The following is a 21,551-nucleotide window of genomic DNA, read 5'->3' as shown; positions in this document are numbered from 1 at the left end:
CAGCTTTTCTGTGGTTTAGGACCTTTATGGCCCTCCCTTCCCCCGATTTTATACTTCCTACCTCCATTCCTGTCTTCCCCTGGTGACAGCGCACCCTTCTCTGGGTTTTGGCTCAGGAAGGGGTACTTAAGTCCTTGGCCCCCGATCACGCCAGGCTGGACCAGAACCCAAACTCACAGAGTGTTCAATCCACAAAGGATGCCTTTAGGAACCTGCTGTTTCCAATCCAAAAATAATGTCTGATTCATTCATGTTATAACAGGAGAGTCTGTCATCCTGTATTAGGTGTGATGCTTATTTACACCTCATCATAAGTACCTGCTTTCATATGGAGAGAGACTGAGAAAAAGAGAGCGGGAGAGAGAGAGAGAGAGATAGAGAGAAATTGGCTTTTTGCTGCATTAGGATCATGAAAAAAGAGGTTACTCAATACCCTCTAAGCGCTCGGTGATTTATGTTACAAAATGAAAACCAAAAGAAAGAAATATCAATATATAATTGGAGACTTACATCATTTCTCCCCTCCCCCTCCCACCACAGATTGATTGTTGTAGTATTCATGAATCTTTGGGTTGTACCAGGAACAGGAATCTCGTACACACACAAACACACACACACACATCCACGCACGCAGAATCTCTCGTTCTCTTCCCTGATTTCTACCCTGGAGACCCTTGACTGCTTTGACCCATTTAAGGGCTTCTCTAAAGCTTGGACCAATCACAGACCTCTGAGTGCCAGGAATCCCCGTAACCTTGACAACCGTGAGGTCATCCTTTCAGAGCGGAGTGGCTGTTCCTAGTGGTGGGGAGGGGAAAGAGGGGTAGAAGGCAGTGTGGGGGTTTCTTGCCGTTTCTGATGTCTGATATTATGACATTCTTATAATCCGTGTGTGTGTGTGTGTGTGTGTATGTGGGCTTCTGTGTGAAAGACTGCCTTTGTTTATACAGTTCAGAATAAAATTAGATTGAGGTATTTTTTTCATGTTACATCACCTGAGACAATTTATTCCCCCAGAATATCCATATTTACTGTATGTGTGTGTGCAGCGAGGGGGGGGGGGGGGTGTACCAGAACGTTCTATTATCTAGGAAAAGGCGCAATCAAGAAGCACTGGCTGGTCTTTCGTCCCCATCTCAGTCAGTGGGGAGTGCTGATTGGGCTTTATTTAGAAAAAATCTGAGTGAAAGCAAGAATCTGTTTTGTGGTAAAAATGAAAGACTTGCAGAAGTAATTATGTGTTTGTGAGCCGTACACAGAGTGACAGAGACGGGCCGTGAGGCCTCGATGGCGGCTGATTGGCTGGCACACAGATGCGCTGGAGTGTGTGGCCCTATGGGGGATCCACCACGGGGGATGTTGTTTTACTCATCGCTTTATAAAGTGCTGAAAGAGGCTTCTGAGGGGGAGCATCTGGTTGCTGGGATGGGGGGAAGAGGTGAATTGAGAAGAGGGAAGGAGGGAGTGTTATTTTTGAGTTTGTGTACATGGGCATTTGCATTATGTCTGTGTGCACGTGTTTTTATGCGTTCTGTTTTATATGTGTGTGTGTACTTGTGTATGTGTGCATGTGAACTGTGTGTGCATATGGAGTGTTTATAGTGTGTGTAGAATGTGTGTAGAATATGTGTATGTGTAGTGTGTAATCTGTAGATGTGTGATAAGGCATGAGTGTTGTAGAGTGCTGTAGAGTTGTGAGTGTGTGTGGAGTGCGTATGAGATGGTTGTGTAGTAAAATAGTGTGTTGTAGAAGGTTAGAATATGTGTATTGTGTAGATCTGTGTATGTGTAGGGTGTGTAGAATCTGTGGGGCATGTGTGTGTATAAAGTGCATATAGAGTGTGTGTAGAGTGTCTATAGAGTATGTGTAGTGTGTGTGGATTGCGCATGGAGTGTTTAGAATGTGTGTAGAATATGTGTGTGTGTGTGTGTAAAGCGTATTGTCCCCCTTGCTTGCCTTCCCAGCGCTGTTGTACAGTCTGTGCAGGAGGAGAGAGAGAGGGGGCGTGCGGCACTGTCACATCTCCTCACTCTGTCCCCGCACTCCTCCCTCCCTCCCTCCCTCCCTCCCTCTGCTTAAGTAACTCTTCACTCTTCGATCAGCCGGCCAGCGGAGCCGTCTTCAGAGGAAACTGGGTCATGTGGAGCAGAGTGGAGGGACTGGGGATGATGAGCCCGTATACTGCATCAGCAGGGGAAGAAAGAAGGATGAAAGAGAGAGAGAGGGACATGGGGGGGGGGTGTGGAGAGAGACATTTTGAGTTACTCTCACAGGAAGAAGAAGGATTAAGAGAAAGAGAGAGAGAGAGACATTGAGAGAGAGAGGGAGAGATATTCCATGGTCTCTTGTTTCATCACGACAGGAAGCAAATACAAGATTGTTCTGACTGTGCGTGTGTGTGTGTGCACGTGCGTGTTAGAATGTGTACCTGTGTGTGTGTGTGTGTGTGTGCATTTGTTGTTCTGTGTGCTGTGTGGTGTGCCTGCGTGCTTGCACATGCTGTATGTGTGTGTGTGTGTGCATGTAGCTGTGTGTGCATTTGTGTGTGTCTGTGTGCGTGTGTGCCTGCGTGCTTGCCTGCTAGCATGCATGCGTGTGTGGGTTTGTGTGTTTGAGGCAGGCTCTCCGCTATCATTTGCAGCATTTTTCTGTTTGATCAGAGATTATGTCAGTCTGCCCCCATCCCCTCAGTGATCAATAATGCAGTTGTATGGACAGCTACAGAAGTGCCTTAGCGACAGGGATCCCTGTCATGTAGATCAATTCCAGCAGGTGATGGTGAGTGAAGTGGAGATGTTAAAACATGCCTGTGGTAAGTGACACAGACCCCCCCTCCCATGGGGGAGATCTGAGAACCCCTCAGGGAGCCTTCTGTGAGGCTGGGGCATGCCCACCATGTGTCACTCTGGTAGGGAGGGGGGGTCACAGGCCAGCAAGCTGTCAGGACAGGCTCCTGGACCCCCGTACCCAGTGTCTGAGGTGAAAGTGTGACAATTGCCTGCTTGTGTGAGTGTACTTTTGTATAAGAGTATGCTTTGTCTTTGTGTATGTGTGTTTCTGTATGTGTGTGTGCGTGTGTGTGTGTGTGTGTGTGCATGTGCGTGTGTGTGTGTGTGTTTCTGTATGTGTGTGTGTGTGTGTGTGTTTCTGTATGTGGGTGTGTGTGTGTGTGTGTGTGTGTGCATGTGCGTGTGTGTGTGTTGTGTGTTTGTTGTGTGTATGTGTGTGTTTGTGTGTGTGTGTGTGTGGTGTGTGTGTGTGTGTGTTTCTGTATGTGGTGTGTGTGTGTGTGTGTGTGTTTCTGTATGTGGGTGTGTTGTGTGTGTGTTGTATGTGTGTGTGTGTGTGTGTGTATGTGTGTGTGTGTGTGTTTCTGTATGTGGGTGTGTGTGTGTGTGTGTGTGTGTGTGAAAGCGTGCATGTGAGTGTGCAGGCGGCAGCATTTAACAGGCTTTAGCAGTGCAGCGGTGATGTGTTTGTGTGTGTTTGTGTGTGAGAGCCTGTTCATGTGTGCTGCGTACAGGCAGGAGGCTTTATCCGTTGTGGTGGCTGTCTGAGGGTGACTGAATGAAGGAGTGCTCTGGACGTAGTGCTGCGTTAAGGCCAGGCTGCTCGTCAGGTCTATGAGGCTGTGTACCAGACCGTTCTGCAGAGTGTGAGTGAGTGGGAGGGAGGAAGTGGGGGATGAATGGAGAGAGAGAGACTGGGGAATAGCAACAGCGGGATGTTGTGTACCGGTCCTTCTTCTGCATTCTGTGATCCTCAGCAGGTTAAAAACCCTGTGCGTGTTTGTGTGCACATGCATGTCTCCCTGTGTGTATGTTTCCATGTGCACTTTAATGTGTGTTTATGTGTACATGTGCGCATACACATTTGTATGTTATACTTGTGTGTGTCTGCGTCTGCACAATGCTTATTATATAATTGTACATATGTGTGTGTGCATGCACATGCTTTTAAAGGCATAGTTCTGTGAATATATGTGCATGTGTGCAGGTTAAATGTGCATGTGGATGTATGTGTGTGTGTGTGTGTGTGTGTGTGTGTGTCTATGTGTCTGTGTGTCTGTGTGTGTGTATTTATGGCGGTGGTGTGTGCCAGAAACAGGTTCACCATGCAGTCAAGGCCCAGTCAAATGTCACTGCAGTTTCCTGGCAGTTCAGCCAGTCAAATTTAGCAGTGACTCCCTACTTTCTATCTGCCAGCTAATCAAATGTAACAGGAAACATTTTACACGCAGTGAAGGTGATGTTTTACTGTGAAGGTGAAAATGAAAATAAAGTGATCTGTTCAGAGTTAAAAAAAACGCAGGGCAGAGGAGACATTTAAGAAAAATTTGCCCAGTTACCAACGTTAATGCTACATATCTGAACATAGCCACCATATGCAATTTTTCTCCTGTCATATGTGATGTGATCTGTGACATCTATCCCTGTTATGCAGAGGTTAGCTTCATGTGTTCAGTTGAAAACTGCCTTTTTATTCAGGCTATTTCTTGGGTAGCAGTAGCCTCTTTGCTGGCCTTCTTGTCGTCTCGGGGTGTAAGACAAGGCACTGCTGTTGCTCTGGGGAAGTTGTTCGCTCGCTGAGTGAGTGAGCGAGCGAGCGAGCGCGCAAGTGAGCGAGGACTGCTTCCTGCAGTCGCAACCAAAAATAGCCGAGCACCCTGAACGTGGTGTGAATACTGTACTGTGCAGAACTGTAAGAGAGCCCAGAAACTGAGAAAGAGGGAAGAGAGAGGACAGATAAGTTATTTTAGGGTGTGGCCAGACCTGGGGGAGTGGACAGCGATTGGCTGTGATATTGGTTACCAGCCATGTGATTAGAATAAATTAGGTCTCAGGACGCAACAGAGTGCACAACGGTAGCTGTGGCCTTTTTATTGTGTGAAAGGTATCAGTCGTTGTTGAACATGGCACCTTATGGTACCGCGGTGCCGGCTTACTTGTGTAACGGCTCTTAATGGCCATTGGCTGCAGAAATGAGAGACTGCGGGGCAATGAAAGCATCCTCTAGCTCCGCCCCTCAGGTCTCAGAGTAGCTATCTTCTGTTCCACTGACGTCTTTCATCCGCTTTGCTGTTGCGCTTCTCTCTGCTGATTGGTCAGGGAAGTGCTGGTACAGTGTGATGCCACACTTTAGAAATGTTCTTTAATAGAGCATTCTGAACATTAAAGGCAGTGAGGCGGGCAGGGCATGCATTGGGCTTTAAATGCAGGTGAGATTGTTGCGTTCTGCTTTAAGAAGCTCTTCTACAGCGTCAGCATAAGTCTGTATTGATATATATATTTTACTTTAGTTGTCGACACAATACTCAGTGACAGGTGTGTCCTCTGTTCTGCCTCCCCTGGTGCCAGTTGTCATCTCGGTGTCAACAGGCACAATGTGCAACCCCAAACCCCCTCCCTCCCCCCACCTGAGAACCCCCCCACCACCCACCCCCCCCCTCGGGAATCCGTAACGAGCTGCGTTTCTCCGTCTGCGTTTCCCTGGAGACGGGTCATCTCGATGCGCTATTGATCCGAGAGGGCGGGCGACTGGAACCGACTGAAGTGTGACGCCACCGAGAGGGGGAATAAAAAATAATTGGAGAACGTCTTCAGCTTGGAGGAAACGAGCCATCTCTCTTTCTCTCTCTCCCCCTGTCTTTCCCCCTCTCTTTCCCTCTATCCCTGCCTGTCTCTCTCTCTTTCTCCCCCATCCCTCTCCATGTACTCTATGATAAATGGCGATCTCTGACAGTCTGTCTTGGCAAAGGGCCTAATTTAGAGCGTACAGCATCCCATCCTCGCCTCTCTGCTGTCTCACCACTCCGTGAGACAAACACTGGAACTGACTGAGACTGGAACTGACTGAGAGACACACACTGGAACTGACTGAGACTGGAACTGACTGAGAGACACACACTGGAACTGACTGAGACTGGAACTGACTGAGAGACACACACTGGAACTGACTGAGACAAACACACTGGAACTGACTGAGAGACACACACTGGAACTGACTGAGACAAACACACTGGAACTGACTGAGACAGACACACTGGAACTGACTGAGAGACACACACTGGAACTGACTGAGACAAACACACTGGAACTGACTGAGACTGGAACTGACTGAGAGACACACACTGGAACTGACTGAGACAAACACACTGGAACTGACTGAGACTGGAACTGACTGAGAGACACACACTGGAACTGACTGAGACAAACACACTGGAACTGACTGAGACTGGAACTGACTGAGACACAGTGGAACTGACTGAGAGACACACACTGGAACTGACTGAGACAAACACACTGGAACTGACTGAGACTGGAACTGACTGAGAGACACACACTGGAACTGACTGAGACAGACACACTGGACCTCACTGAGTGACACACTGGACCTCACTGAGTGACACACACTGGACCTCACTGAGTGACACACACTGGACCTCACTGAGTGACACACTGGACCTCACTGAGTGACACACTGGACCTCACTGAGTGACACACTTGAACTCTCTGAAAATGAAATAGGCAGGTGGGTTCACACATTTTTATACAGTGTGTGTGTAATTGTGTCTTACCTGCTCCAATTGCTTAGTTTAAAATAAAAAATAGCTGATTACTGATTGCTGATATTCAAAGTGATACTCAGATAGATTACAGTTTCACCTTCAATATCACCAGATTCATAAAGGCATGACAAAAAATTTAATGAAAACCAATTTGGTTTCTGTCATATCAACATCAAGACAGAATTTGTATTTTTTTATTGTGGATACTCCTTTTGAGGTGTCAGTAACTGATTTGTCTGTGTATTGACATAAGGATGCATAACAGCAGGAACAGGTCCTTCAGCTTGTTACCGACAGACTCGAGAGTACCTGGCACTGTGCCGAGCCTGGGTTTGAACACCTGGTGTTAGTTATGGAAGTCACAGAGCATCCATCTACTGTAGAAGTGCAGCCACATTTATTGCACAGAGAAGCTACGATCTTTGGCCCACAGTGAATCTTTAACAGTCGTTGTCAGTACCCAACTTGCCACAGCTTGTCCAGAGACAACACACACACACATACACCAACAGTCATCCTCACACATTTTGATATACAGTTAACTTCTCTCACTCGGTTTCTCACTCACTTGTACATTCATGCAAACACACACACACACACACACACACACACACTCACGCACGCTAAGTCCTCTGGGAGTCAAACCATTAATCTGTCCATCACTGTTAGCCACTTGGCGCCCTGTGTTTGACAGGTGCTCTGTCATCAGCTTGTGGACACTTTGAGCAGGATCTCTGTGACCCTGCCAATAGTCATTTGTGCTTTTGTACAGCCAAGCTGCAGAACAGATTGACTTCACTGTCATGCCGGGGGGGTAGACAGTCAACACAGTGTCATTATCTCAACTAGATCTCTCGTTTGGACAGACCCCCCCCCGGGCCTTGTCGTGTGACTGCCGGGTCAGTTAGAGGTTCTAGCGCTGCGTGAGCACAGCGGTTACCATGGCGGCTGACCCGCTGACATCGTTTTGCCACCATGCCCAGGTGAAGGGCGGTTACCTGCCCCGCCTGGGCTCCTCCTTAATCTGTTACCCGGCGCTCACAGGCATCATCAGGAAGCTTTAGTGAACCCGGCTATTCCTTAATTAGCATTGCATTTGCCTAGATGAGACGCCAATGCCTGATTGGTTATGCAGACTGTCATGCACATATGCGCATTGGCTCACGCACACCGCGGACATGTTCGGTTCTTTAACAGTGGTGTGCACCCATTCACACCCGCGCACCCTGCACACCTTGCACGCTCACACGCGTTATCCCGCGTGCATACCCACCAAACAGGGGTGTTCTGCGCTCTACAGGTTATTTTTACTGGACGTACAGTACATACAGCGATAAACCGGGTGCAGCGCTCTCCCTCCCCTACGCGCGCCGTTGCTCAGAACGATCGCCCGCGGCCGCATTGGCTAACAGGTGACAGCGAAAACGAGCGATCGATGGCGGTGGAGACGTGAGGGGCCCGTGCGGGAGTCGCCCCTGGGCGGTATCGACTGGCGCCGCTCTGGGTTTAAAGCGCCGGGTGATTGAAGTCCTGGACACGGCCTTTTTACGGGAGAGGCTTTCTGCGAGCGGACCGCGGAGATGACGCTGTTTGTGATGAGGGCCCAAACGACGCGATTGGTCTTCACTGCCACAGCCCACAGGCCACAGGCCACAGGCCCGAACGGCAGGGAGCAGTGGGCCTCTGTCCGCCCGTTTGATTGCGCTTGTTTTTCCAGAATATCGCGCCCCGCCTCTTTATTAATGCAACAAAAATATGGTGCCATATGCTGAAAAAAAAAACACACATTGAATAATTTATTTGAATATTTGGAGCCACTCCAAAAATATTTCCAATAGATGCCTACTGTATGTATTGTCGCCTTTGTTAATAATACATTTTGTTGGCTATATTGAGGCATATCGTCCCGGGGACACAGCGGCAATACTATTCTGGTATAATTTGCATTATGTTGCCATATCTTGAGAACACGTTCATAAATGCCTAAGACCTAAGGACTAAGGGTGTAAGGGCCTGGATATAGGCACTTTGCCTTCATTGGGATTTCTGTGAAGAAAGGAGGGAGTTTGTGATCTGTGGTCGTGTTAAGCCCATCACAAAGGCCAGTGCTGTAACTGGCGATATTGATGGGGAGTAATTCAGAACTAATGAGGCACGTGGACTCAGAGGCGGAAGAACTCGCTGCCGCTGCCCTCTAATTCTCTTTCCATAAGAGACGGTCGAAGAGCGCATTCGGCTAATTGATAACTTTAATTACAGAAGTGTTTTGTTCCGAAATTTGTGCTGCTATGACGATAGAAAGAAGGGCCATGTTGTCTCCCTCTCCAGTCATTAGTGAGGCAGGGATATCAAAATTATACTAACAAAATGGGTGTCTACACAAACAGATCAAAAGGTTATTATGTTTGATTAATTAGAGCATGCGGAGGAAGTAGCACTGCGTTGATTGGCTATGCTCTGCATTTGAAATTAGATCAGATCGTAAAAGAGATTACGATCTGATCTTATTTCAAATGCAGAACATTGCCAATCAACACAGTGTCACTTTCTCTGCATGCTATAATTATAATTCCGATCTTGAATGATCTTCTTATTCAAGATATGATTTTATTTGAACCCTATCATGCCAGGCTGCTGTTTCCTGCCTGAGCATTGATGTTGCGCTAGATTTTTGATTCAGAATGTTTAAATTGCGTCAGAGATTTTGTCCTTGTGATCAGGACCTCGTCGTCGCCGGGGATGAGCGAGGGGTGCGTCCCGCGTTCCCGTCCAGCGAGCCGGGGCGGGACGTTAGCAGGCGGGCCGCAGAGAGCCTGCTGAGAGGTCGGCCGCACGGTACCGCACGCACGGGCACAACGACGTGCCGGAGTGGGGCTGGTCTCCGCGTAGCTGCCTGCGCGCCTCCCTCCTTATCAGAGCATGCTGGGGTCTGATTGGGTCAGCAGCGCTGATCCCCGGGGACCATGTTAGCCGGGCTGACGCTGGCAGAGGCCAGCCGCTAGCGAGCGGATAATGGCAGTTAATGGCCCTGTCATTGTGTGAGTTATGAGGCTTCCTCTCCGCTAGCAAATTAGCCTCGCCACTGAATCCGGGCTCTTTATTTAAGGTGACAAACAGTGTTAGCAAAACTTAAACCGCCCTCTGATGCAGTCAGGGTTTTCCAAAGCTGCCTCTTCCCATGGCAACAGCGGTGCTGCCGTGGAGATGGGTGTTCTGGGTGTTCTATTTAAAGGGACAGCGTCAGTGTCAGGGCTGTCCCCACTGCATTGCTGGTGTGTGTGTGTGTGTGTGTGTGTGTGTTTGTGAGTGTGCGTAGAACGGAAATGAGGAACGCATAATCAGCTCATCTCACACCAAGAGCTGCCTCTTCAATTATGATGAAGCCTGACTACCCCCCACTACCCCACCATCCCTCTCCGCTATTTCAAGTATTATCTGGGCAAGTACACCTCCACAGGGGGTTGCATATGATAATCGGGCTATGTGACCGATCACTGTCTAGAGGACTTGGATTTTCTATTTCCATGACTACTGCTGGCGACATTTTCAGGCATTCTTCTGGCTAGCCTGTACTTAAAGTAGCAAGTGCTGCTTGGTAGATAACTTGCAAGCAGACCAGATAATAAATGGATATCAACTGTACTTTATTTAGGTAGTAACTTAGCAAGAAAGCCAGGTAGCCTCTGCTGTAGTACGGTAAAATGTAATGTACGCTTGTGTTTTGGTTTTGCACGATCTAAGCAGTGCATGGGGAGATTGTGGGGCAGTTGCCCCTGGAACAGTGGGGTAATATCAGCTCAAACAGCCGCGGTGCCCGGGGCAAGGCTGGTACTGCCTCACCACTGCCAGTCTGAGGTGTGTGTGTGTGTGTGCCACTGGCAACATGAAAGTGGAAGACGGGAATCTGCATGAAAGATGAATTAGGCTGAAGGGTCTCGGCCTACATGGTCAGGACAGGCCTTTTCTGTCTGCCTCTCTGTAAAACACAGCAGCTGACTGCTCTTTCACAGTGACCCTGACTCGCCTGTAGTCTCTGCTCTTTTTTATCTGCTCACTCTCGCTGCGGGTCAGTGGTTCACACTGTGTAAATGTGAGGTTAGAGGTCACACATCTCTTAATGAATATGAGGTGATCCCAAGTTCATGTCCTATGACCTCCACTTTATAGCCCTCTCCAAAGGGGCACAACCTGTCCCTCTTGTTAATGGACACCCTTGAAGTCATGGCTTCATGGCAACATAGAAAGGTATCCATCAGACCACTTGCGCTAGTTTGTGGTGTGTGTGTGTATGCGTGTGCATTTCAAATTTTCTGTTTGTACAATCCATCAAAACTGTCCAATCCTGTGCATTCGTAAATTGATCCCTGCTGATATAGTGTCTGTCACTTGCGTCCCACAGTCTGCTGTTCACCAAGGTGAAGCTGGAGGAAGTCCTCTATGGACCGGCCACTGCACTGCGTACCTGTGAGGACATGCTGCAGCTGTGGCACAGTCGCTATGACTACGTGCGCACCAGGTGAGGGGAGGGGGGGCAGCGAGTGAGAGAGAGAGAGAGAGAGAGAGAGAGAGAGAGTGCATGCCTGTGAAAATGGGTGTGTGTATGCATGTGTGTTATTGGGGTGTGTATGGGTGTAAGATTGTGAATGTGTATGTGTGCATTTTTGTTTGTATATATGTGTGTGTGTGTGTGTGTATGTTTGCATATAAATGTGGGTGTGTGTGTGTGTTTGTGTGTGTGTGTGTGTTTGCATATGAATGTAGATGTGTGTGTGTTTTTCGGTTGTGGTTATTAGTGGAGTAGAGGGTGCTGTAATTCAGGTTGTGGTTAAATTTAGTGAGGTAAAAGTTGTTGCAGGTTGGTTAGTTCTAAAAAAAGTCTCTTTGTGCTGCAGTGGTCTGGTTGGTGTTTCATATTCCCCCAGGAACTGGCATTGTGTGTTGTGTGTGTTGTGTTTATATTTCCCATGCCTGAAACCCTTGAGGGTCAGTGGAACAGGGTCTGGTCATGCATGTGTCAGGAAGTGGCAGCAGGGTGGGGAGGTGGGGCGGGGGCCCGGGGGTGTGGGGGGTGGGGGCATGGCCTGTGTGGGAGAGAGAATCAGAGAAATAGGGACAAATGTGTAACTTTATCATCTGACACCTGCCTCACAGCTGTGTGTATGTGTGTGTGCGTGTGTGTGCTGTGTGTGTGTGTGTGCGTGTGTGTGTGTGTTTCAGTGACACTGACGAGAGCAGCAGCCTGCCGGAACCAGCCCCACTCAGCCGCAAACCCAGTGGGCTGCACCTCACCCTGCCGGACTTCCAGGACTGTGAGACAAGTGGGTACACACCATACACACACATACTGTACACACACACACACACACACACGCACACTCACACACTGCTCCACAGCCCAGCGTGTCCCTAAAAGGGACTGTAATGTGGGCAGCAGGGGACAGTGGAATGCCCTGCCCTGGCTCCGGGGCCACTCCCTGCAGTGATTCCAGGTTAACTGAACGGCGTGCGCTCCGCGGGTGGGCGGGGCCATGGGCGGGGCCGTGGGCGGGCCCAGCAGCTGGCGAGCAGACGCTCGTGGAGATCTCACGCACACGGTCTCCACGGCTCCAGTCAGGCGCAGCCAAAGACAAATGTCCAGAGTGCTGAACCTGACCCTTACCCCCGACCCCCGCACCCCGCACCCTGCACCCCGCACCCCTTCTTCTGCGGAGAATGCAGGACGGGACCCGCTAACCCCCGCTGCCCCTCATTACACCCTGCCCCCCGTGATCACTGGGATTGCTGGGATTCCCTGAGCGTGGGGCGGGGCGGAGGAGGGGCGCGCAGTCCGGTTTTAGACCTGCCCTCTCGCTGCGGGGGGAAGTGATAAACGGGTGACATTTTGGGGGCTTTGGCACAGCTGCGCTGCCTTTCAGGCCTGTATTTTAGGCCAGCCCCCCCCTCCCCCACCCCACCCCCCCACCCCCCCATCCCCCTGTTCCGGGCTAGGGCTGTAGCCATACTGCTGCGTCACCTGTCCCGTTTGGACACTTTCAGCCTGGCTGTGTCCTGTGCCCCGTTCACTCTCTCCCATGCTTAAAGAACATTTGATATCTAGTATATTTTTTCACTTAATTCTGAACCTAGAAGCTGGGGTTTTTTTTTTTTTTGCCCTACCCTATACCCTCGGTACCCTGACCCCTACATGAGTCTATTTCTCACCAGACCCACATATCTCTTAGAATTGAATGTGCATTGTAAAATTTGTTAAATTAAATTTAACAACTTTCCCATGAGTGTGTGTATGCATGTATGAATTTGTATGTGTGTGTAGTGTGTTTTTGTGTCTGAGTACATGTGTGTGTACTGTATGTGTGTATAGTGTGTGTGCTTGTGTGAGTGCGTGTGTAGTGTGTTTGTATGTGTGTGTGTGTAAGATATTTTGCACTGACCTCCTCTGTTCCTCCCTGTTTCTGTTCAGGGTCCCAGAGTGCCGCCTCTATTGCGGCTTCCCGCCTGGAGCAGGCCATGTCAGAGGTGTCGGCCATCAGCTCCGCCCACAGACAAGGCCCCGCCCACATCTGGGCAACACTGGAGCACATCTGGCTGCAAGCAGGTAAAGGACCACTCACAGCCCACCTCATCTTTGTTTGTCAGCCAATCAAAGCTTCAGACACAAAAATTATAGTTCTTAATAACTAAATAAGAGTACTCAATACGTCGGATTTAACAGGGTAGGCTGTGGCCTGTATTTTCCGAACCTACCAATTGAAAAATATTTATTTGCTGTTATAGTAGGAGTGGATGTAAGTGACAAGTTAAGTGACACTGGTGTGAGCAATTTTGTCCTGTCACTATGAAGGAAAATGTAGTGTGGGTTATGGGTCCCGTTCTGGCTGGCTGGCTGGCTGCCTCTATAAAGATGGCACTTCACATGATAAAAGTAGTGTACGCGTCAGCATCGGTGTTTGATTACTAGCGATGAATGTCAGTGACTAAGTGGGCACCTCCCCAGTTGACGTGTTAATGTTGTTGATTTCATCCAGCTGACCCACGGCCAAACAGCAATGAGTAGCTCAGCAGAGGGTGACAGGTGTTGTTTTTTCCATCTGGCTGCATCAGCGGTGGAAGGGGAGCGATGTGTTGTTGTTGATCCTCTGCCGTGGCAGAGGTGACTCACCTGAGAGCGCAGTTGAGAGGCTGTCTGTGTTGTTATTATCACGTTCAGTGACTAACTGGGACTGCACGGTCAGCAGCGAAGGTGAGAGAGAGAAAGAGACGGAGTGTGTGTGTGTTTGTGTGTTTGTGTGTGTGTGTAAGAGAAAGTGAGAAAGTGAGACAGTGCAGTACATTTATTAGCACTTCCCAGAGAGAAAAAAGAGTGCATGTATCTGTGTGTTTGTGTGTGTGTGTGTGTGCGCGCGCATGTGTGTGAGTGTGTGCGTGAGTGTGTGTGTGTGCGTGTGTGTGTGTTTATCTGTGTTTGCGTGTGTGTGCATGTGTGTGTGTGTGTGTGAGTGTATGTTTGTGCACACAAATGAGAGTGGAAATAGAACAGAGAGAGAGAGATAGACACCGATAGGGAGAGGGCTGTGGTCTGTGTGTGTTAAGGTATGTGCTAGACAGAGAGAGTTAGAGAGATAGACACCGATAGGGAGAGGGCTGTGGTCTGTGTGTGGTAGGGTATGTGCCTGTGTGTGTTAAGGTATGTGCTAGACAGATAGAGTTAGAGAGATAGACACCGATAGGGAGAGGGCTGTGGTCTGTGTGTGTTAGGGTATGGGCTAGACAGAGAGGGGGGGTGAGATGCTGTGAATACTGGCAGATTAGCACTGGGCTCTAGCAGAGTGGCAGTGGATGTGATGTGGCTTCGATGTCCACAGTGCTCCTCCTGCCACCTCCATGTGTCTCCCTGAAGAGCTCAGTTTCGCACAGCTCGCTCTGTCCACATACATTCAGCAGGGAAAACACAGGTACACAGGTGCAAAAGTAAATAATGCGTGCGTGTGTGTGTGCGTTTACATACACGTGCATGTATCCTTGTATATTCTAAAACTTAAAAGCACTGGATCAATTCATGCATGACTTTGCATACCTCCCAGAATCCACAGTATCAGTATTTTAATGAATCTAGTGTGCAGTGCCTTCTCCATCCCGACCCCCCTCTCCATGTTCCTGACACATCTGCCTTCAGCTGCTGAGGAGACGGCTTGTCCTTGCCCATGCCTATAGCGATCAGCGGGATAGGTGTGTGTGTATGTGCGTGCGTGCGAGTGTGTTGATGGGGGGGAGGGTGTGGGGGTGGCGTGAGTGGGAACATGAATCCTACCTTGTCATCAGGCCCTTTGAATAATCTGCTCTGAAATAGTAGCTCCTTCCTCGAAGCATCTGAACTATTCATCATCACCATGGGAACATGAGGGTGTTGTTGAGTTGTGTAGAAGCTTTGGTTCAAGTAGATATTTCTGCCTTTTTAATCCCTCGCCCCATTCCCGCTTTCCCACTCTCCTACCCCTTCACCCTTTTCCCAGAGCTCTCCAGCCCCCTAGAACTGTTTTCAACATTCCACTGTGATTGGCTACTTCCTGTTATGGATGGGTCACTTCCTGCCCCAGGGAGATTTGCACATAAACAAAGCAGTGTAGAGCAGAGCGAACCCTATTCAGTTAAGTACAGGTTTCCTCACAAAAAAATATTCTTCAGGACCAGCTGATTTACAGATTGGTATGGTCAATTTGCCTCAGGAATCTGATTAAATGTTGTGTAAGAAAGAGCTAAATAAAATACAGTACAGTAATTATGCGGAGGATTATGGAAGTGGACACGAAAAGCTGACTGTGTAAAGAGAAAGTTCTGAATATGTTTTAAAAAATATATATAATGTAATATGTCTCATTTGCATACATCTTAGAACGATGTATTTACTTTTTACCTCTATTTTCTGCCCCTCTGGCAAGGTAGACTAGCATACAAGACAATGATCTCCATTTGAATGTCTCACACAACCAACTGCCAAAGTGGCTGATAATGAAGGAGTCTGTCAGTCACTACTGTGCCCAGTGCTGCCCAGAGACAGCCTTCTTCCAGCTCAGCCTACCATTGGTCAGTCAGTGTGCTTAGGGGCGTGTCCATTTCGCCATCATAGTCATGCTTTCTTGAGTTTCAAGTGCAGCACGCGATGCCCTTATTTAGCCAAGTGTGCAGTTATTACTCAGGAACAGAATTACACTTGTCACATTTTGTGTGTGTGTCTGTTTGTGTGTGTGTGTGTGTGTGTGTGTGTGTGCGTGGTTATAACAAAGTCACCATTCTCACCTCCGCTACTTTTTGGACCTTGTACAAACCTTTTAGCTATTTGGTCATGAGCTGAGGTGCTTAAGTGGTAAGTTCATGTTGCCAGATGCAAGAACAGAACACACTTGTGACATCCACGTGACATTTAACACGTGACAGTGGGAGGATGTCCTTCTTTGGTCTTTCCGAAAATGGGTGTCGAGGAACATGCCCCCCTCTCACTCTGTTACAGTCTGAAGAGGCTGCTGAACAGGAAGCTCACACTGTGTCACCTCTAATTCATTCCCCCTGGCCCAAGCCTCCTGTGGACAATTCAGCCCCAATTAAAACCCAGACCCAGCAGCTGGACAGTGGGAATTTTGCTGGTTTGGGGGACAGTGTTCAATTTAAACATTTGTCCTCAGTTTTTATTTATGAATAAATTCAAATGTTAATTTTTAATAACCAAAATTACACTGCCAAACTAAGTTTTGTGAACCGAAAAGAGCCTAGCGCTTATATTTAATTCTGTGTCAAATTTAAGGACGATTGTTGAATGAATCCAGACTTCTGAAATATTAGCCAAAGCCATGCAGCAGATGGAAACAAAACAAAAGAAAACAAGACCAGGTCAAAACCTAGTATATGGCTGGAGCTAACACACGCGATCCGGCCGACCAATGGTGTAACTTCATAACTCGGCTGACCAATGGTGTAACTTGATCACTCAGTCACTCAATCGCAGACATTCGTGTTTGTAGGGCTGGCCCCGCTGTTGCGGTCCAGCCGAAAATGCATACGGAGGAATTTCTGAAGTGCAGAATTTGTCATTCGGAGAATGCGGTGCGACGTTTGTGCGGCGTCACATGCGGGATGAAGACTGCGCGGCTGAGCTGAGTGAAATGTGCTGCGGGCTGCAGCTGGCTGGCTGGGATATAAAGGGTGTGGAATGTGCTGCGCAGTGTAGATCAGCAGCTGCCTCCATGGGCAGGATGTTTAGCGTGCTGTGGCGCGTACGGTATAGATCTGCCTGTCCACACACCGCCTCGGCGCGGACTGCAGGGGTTCCGCCCCGGCCGGAGCTTGTCTCTCCGCTCGCTGTGCGAGTTGCCACGCGTTGGGCTTGCTGAGGGATGATGGGTAATGAGATTCGGTGGCTCAGAGCGGCGCGGCGCCGGTCGGTGACTGTGTCCGATTTGAGCGAGGCGGACGGATGAGGCAATGCCAGGCAACAGCGCTCCTGCTCTGAGAAGCCCCGCCCCCAAAGTGCCAGAGATCCTCTCCACACAGGAGCAGATCCACGTCTTTATAAAACTGCAATATTTCACAGGAATTCCGTTATGCATCATGTGCATTTTTTTAAATGTGGGTGTAAACTTCCAGATGTTCCCTTAGGCCTTCCCCTGTGCATGATTTCATTTTAAAAAGTTTTCTTTGAAAAAGGGTTTGCTGAGCTTCTCTTTCTGTGTTAGGGCTTATGACATATACACACACTTTGCTGGGTTAATTTGACTTGTAAAAGATGGATTTCTTTATTGCTTTTGAATACAGGTTCCCCCTACAGAATGAAGGCTATGTTTGCAGTCAGTGACGTGTCCCTTTCTCTTTTTCTGTCTGTCCCTCTTTGTGTGTGTGTGTGCGTGTGTGTCCTCCCCACTAGGGGAGCTCTTCATGGAGGAGGGGAGAGTGAAGGAGGCGCAGTTCTGTGCCCAGGAGGCGGGGGCGCTGTTCCCAGCCTCTCACTCTGTGCTGCTGCTGAGGGGCCAGCTGGCCGAGATGCGTGGGCTGGAGGCCGAGGCCAAGACCCTTTACGACGAGGCTCTGACCATCCATCCCAGAGGATACCGCATCCTGCTGCACCTGGTGAGTGAGCGCACACACACGCGTACACATATACACACGCACACACACACACACAAAAATACACACGCGTACACACGCATACACGCACACATATGTACACACAAATGCATACACACACACACACACAATTGCACACACACACGCATAAACACACACACACACAAATACATATACACACACACATGCACACAGAAATCTACACACACAAACACACGCACACACAGCACACCCATAAACACACACACAGGTCCTTGTTTTTCTCTTAGTTTAATGGCCGCTCACTCCTGACCTTTTCTGCCATTACGGTGATGAGCTGTGGAGGGCCATTCTCTTGGCAGCCAGCATTTCAGACTGTCCGGAGACTCTGTCTCCATGGATATTGCATTAAAGGCATATGAATGAGTTTCTGTACGCAGTGACCATAGAAACCGGAGAGACCTCATGCATTTGTTACAGCGCACAATGACCTGTCAGGGCTTTCCTGTATATGGGAAATGGAAGAGCCAGCTAACCAGAACAAGGCCAGCCACCAGTGTCCTGTCCAGGGTGTTTTCAGGAGGGAGGGAGGGAGGGAGGAAAGGCCAGAGAGAGAGGAAGATATATTGTGTGTATGTGTGAGTAGAGACGCCATGGTGGAAGTTTTTCGGATGAACGCTGCAATTTCTTGTCACCAGGAGGAGGGCGATTTCCTCTCTTTGACCAATCAGCAGGGTTGCTTGAGGGTTAGGACGACAATAGCCTTCATCAGCATGTTTTTATTATGAGATTTTTTGTGCCTGAGCGTGTGTGTCTGTGTTCTTCTGCGTGTGTGTGTGGTGTGTGTGTGTGGTGTGCATGTGCGTGTGCGTGTGCATGTGTGTGTGTTTGTGTGTGTGTGTGTGTGGTGTGCGTGTGCGTGTGCGTGTGCGTGTGCGTGTGCGTGTGTGTGTGTGTGTGTGTGTGTGTGTGTGTGTGAATAATAGTTCTGTGTCCTGTTTGATTTAGCAAGGGGCCTGTTGCTCATATTGCTTTTTCAGCAGAAACACAGCTCATCTTTGACAGCTCCAGGGTTCGCTGCAGAGGGATTTGTTTCTAGTTTGCATTTGTCTGTTTGTCTTTTGTTTTCTCTCTGTGGTCTCTTCAGTTCAAGCCAGGGACACATTTTAAATTGAAATGAACTGCTGGTGCAGGCAGAAGATTGCGTTCTATTAGAGAGAAGGCCAGAAAGCAGAAAGATGTCTTTGGACAGGCATGCCCTGGCTCCCAGTGTCCTTATGAGAGCCCTTTGTCTGAAGATAAAGGCCATTATGAGATAGAGGAAGGACAAAGCATCTTCTGTTTCACAGTTCAGTGGGAGTTCATACTGTTAATATTTCTGATTTTGTTCGAAAGGTGGTAAATGTAGGAAACTGATTCATGAGAAAGAATAGCACTCTTCTGACACTAGTAAAGCTGCCAATATAAACTTTTGATTGTGTGATCAAATTTGGAATGTGGGTCTTTATCGGGCCAGTGGTCCGCTGTGCAGTGGTCATTGTTTTGTTAACATTTCTGAGTTAATATGCTGGAAAGATTTTGTCTGTACATGGTGTTCTTGAGGACAAATCTAGCCATCGTATTTGCGGGGAAATTAATATGAAAGGTTGATTATGCTGGAAATGGGCTTCATTGGTAACCGCTGAGCAATTACACCACTTCCTGTGGTGAGTAAATATGACACGCCTTGTGACAGCAATGTGCTAATTTATGGTCGGAGGACGGAGTGTAGCACAGTGGGTAAGGAACTGGGCTTGTAACCGAAAGGTCGCAGGTTCGATTCCCGGGTAGGACACTGCCGTTGTACCCTTGAGCAAGGTACTTAACCGAAATTGCTTCAGTATATATCCAGCTGTATAAATGGATACAATGTGAAAAAAAAAAAAACAAATGCTATGTAAAAGTTGTGTTACATTACATTATAGGCATTTAGCAGACGCTCTTATCCAGAGCGACTTACACAACTTTTTACATAGCACTTTACATTGTATCCATTTATACAGCTGGATATATACTGAAGCAACGCAGGTTAAGTACCTTGCTCAAGGGTACAACGGCAGTGTCCTTACCCGGGATTCGAACCTGCGACCTTTCGGTTACGAGCGCAGTTCCTTACCCACTGTGCCACACTCCGTCCCATGTGACTTGTGTAAGTCGCTCTGGATCAGAGCGTCTGCTAAATGCCTGTAATGTAATGTAATGGTCAAAGTAGTGTCTAGTCCTGGTTCCAGAGGACCGTGCTTACGAAGGAATCACACACACGGAACCAAACTTACTCCCACAGGTGTGCTTGTGTGTGTGGGGTGGAACAGCGGTTTGATCTCTGGAGTAGCGCTGTAGCGCTTCCTCTCGTCTTCTTGTGTGATCGGGTCCGCTTCCTCTCGTCTTCCTGTGTGATCGGGCTCATTACGAGCAGTGGACTCTACTTTCAGCCGGTCGGCCCTCCCCCCCCCACCCCCCCCCCCCCCCGCCCCTTTCATGTGCCTTTCCTCCAGAGGCACCGCTCTCTGCAAACACTGCCTCCTGACTCCTCTGCAGTACGTGCACAGCTTTAGACCCGCTCTCAGCCTGTGCCTGCCTGCTTCACGCTGCATCAGTATGCCAGGAAGGCTCTCTCCTAGTGCATGGAAACCATGACAACACAGAACATGAACGTACGAAGACTTCACTCGCAAGGAAATGCAAGCATCAGTCGTTTTTTCCTCTTCAAAAGCAGAATTTTCCAAGTTAATGTTCTTACCTGTGTAATTGGCTGCTTTAATTGGCTGGTTAAGTGCTCAATAGAGATGAAACGACTACGGGATCAGGATTGTACGAGGCTGATTGTTTTAGCTATTGTGATAATCTGAGTTTCTGGTGTCTGGTGCCATGGGGCTGGTGGGGGGGGGGGGGGGTGTACATTACTGTACACTGCAGGAAGCATGAAGGAAGCAGAGTACACTGTATATGCAGTTTTATTCATTATTACACTTGTCTTGTTTATTAGATGAAACACTGGGAGCCAAAAGTCAGAGAGACAGAGTGAGAGAGAGAGCACAGTGTAAGTCAGGGGCTTCAAATGATTAATAAGAAGCCTGCAGTTATATATGTCTGAACAGGCCTCCCGCTGTGTACCCCATTCATCTGGCCAGTGGAGGGAGATAATCTTATCAGGTTACAGACAAACCGCGTGTCTCCACTGGGCCTGTGCTCTGTATTTGCTCTGTATTCTTTTGGGCAGTGAGAACATTTTGGCTGTGACCACATCGGTATTTGCACACGGCATGTGCGATTTCCATTTTATGATGACGTTTGTGCCTGGACAAACAAAATACATTTAAATAGAAGCCTCTAATGGTTCATGAATTAATTGGGAGGGGGCGGGGGGGTGTGTGTAGGTGGTAAAACATTTTGTAATGTTAGTCTGTGTCTGGCGTGCCAGCAGTGAGAGCCAGGATGAGGACGGAGGTGTGGATCAATTTAGAAGCCAGATATGGAGAAGGAGGGGATGAAATGGAGAGCTGGCTGAGGCAATGAAGAAAAAGAGAGATAGCAGTTGGACGGGCAGATCAGGGAAAGAAACCTGTATCCCTTCAATGGGTGAAGCGGGGTGTATCTGACTAAAACACAAAGGGGGCTCGTCCGGGGTAGCATAGTCAGGATATTAATAAAGGGTAATAACAATCTATGTGTCTGGTGCTGGACTGGGTCAGGTTTGAAATGCTCAGAGAAACATGAACTTAAAAACATAAACGTAAATCCTTCATGAGGCACTAAGCATCATGCCCCAAAACATGTCCTTCTTCCCCGTCGTAAGATTCTTTTGGAACAGCTGGATGGATTCCACTCACCATCTCCACCGCGCACCCAAGG

General features: G+C 48.6%; 1 protein-coding gene across 1 annotated transcript in view; it reads left to right on the top strand.

Moving 5' to 3' along the window:
* ttc7a (tetratricopeptide repeat domain 7A) overlaps window positions 1–21,551 on the top strand; it is a 72,204-nt gene that overhangs the window by 36,772 nt on the left and 13,881 nt on the right. The window contains 4 exon segments of the mRNA XM_064318289.1: window positions 10,969–11,085; window positions 11,787–11,887; window positions 13,030–13,164; window positions 17,482–17,684. Of these exon segments, the coding sequence (XP_064174359.1) occupies window positions 10,969–11,085; window positions 11,787–11,887; window positions 13,030–13,164; window positions 17,482–17,684 (556 nt within the window).

This window comes from Anguilla rostrata, chromosome 18 (genome assembly GCF_018555375.3).
Source record: "Anguilla rostrata isolate EN2019 chromosome 18, ASM1855537v3, whole genome shotgun sequence".
NCBI classification, from domain to species: domain Eukaryota; kingdom Metazoa; phylum Chordata; class Actinopteri; order Anguilliformes; family Anguillidae; genus Anguilla; species Anguilla rostrata.
The sequence above is the reverse complement of the archived record's forward strand: the minus strand, read 5'-3'. Positions and strand labels throughout refer to the sequence as shown.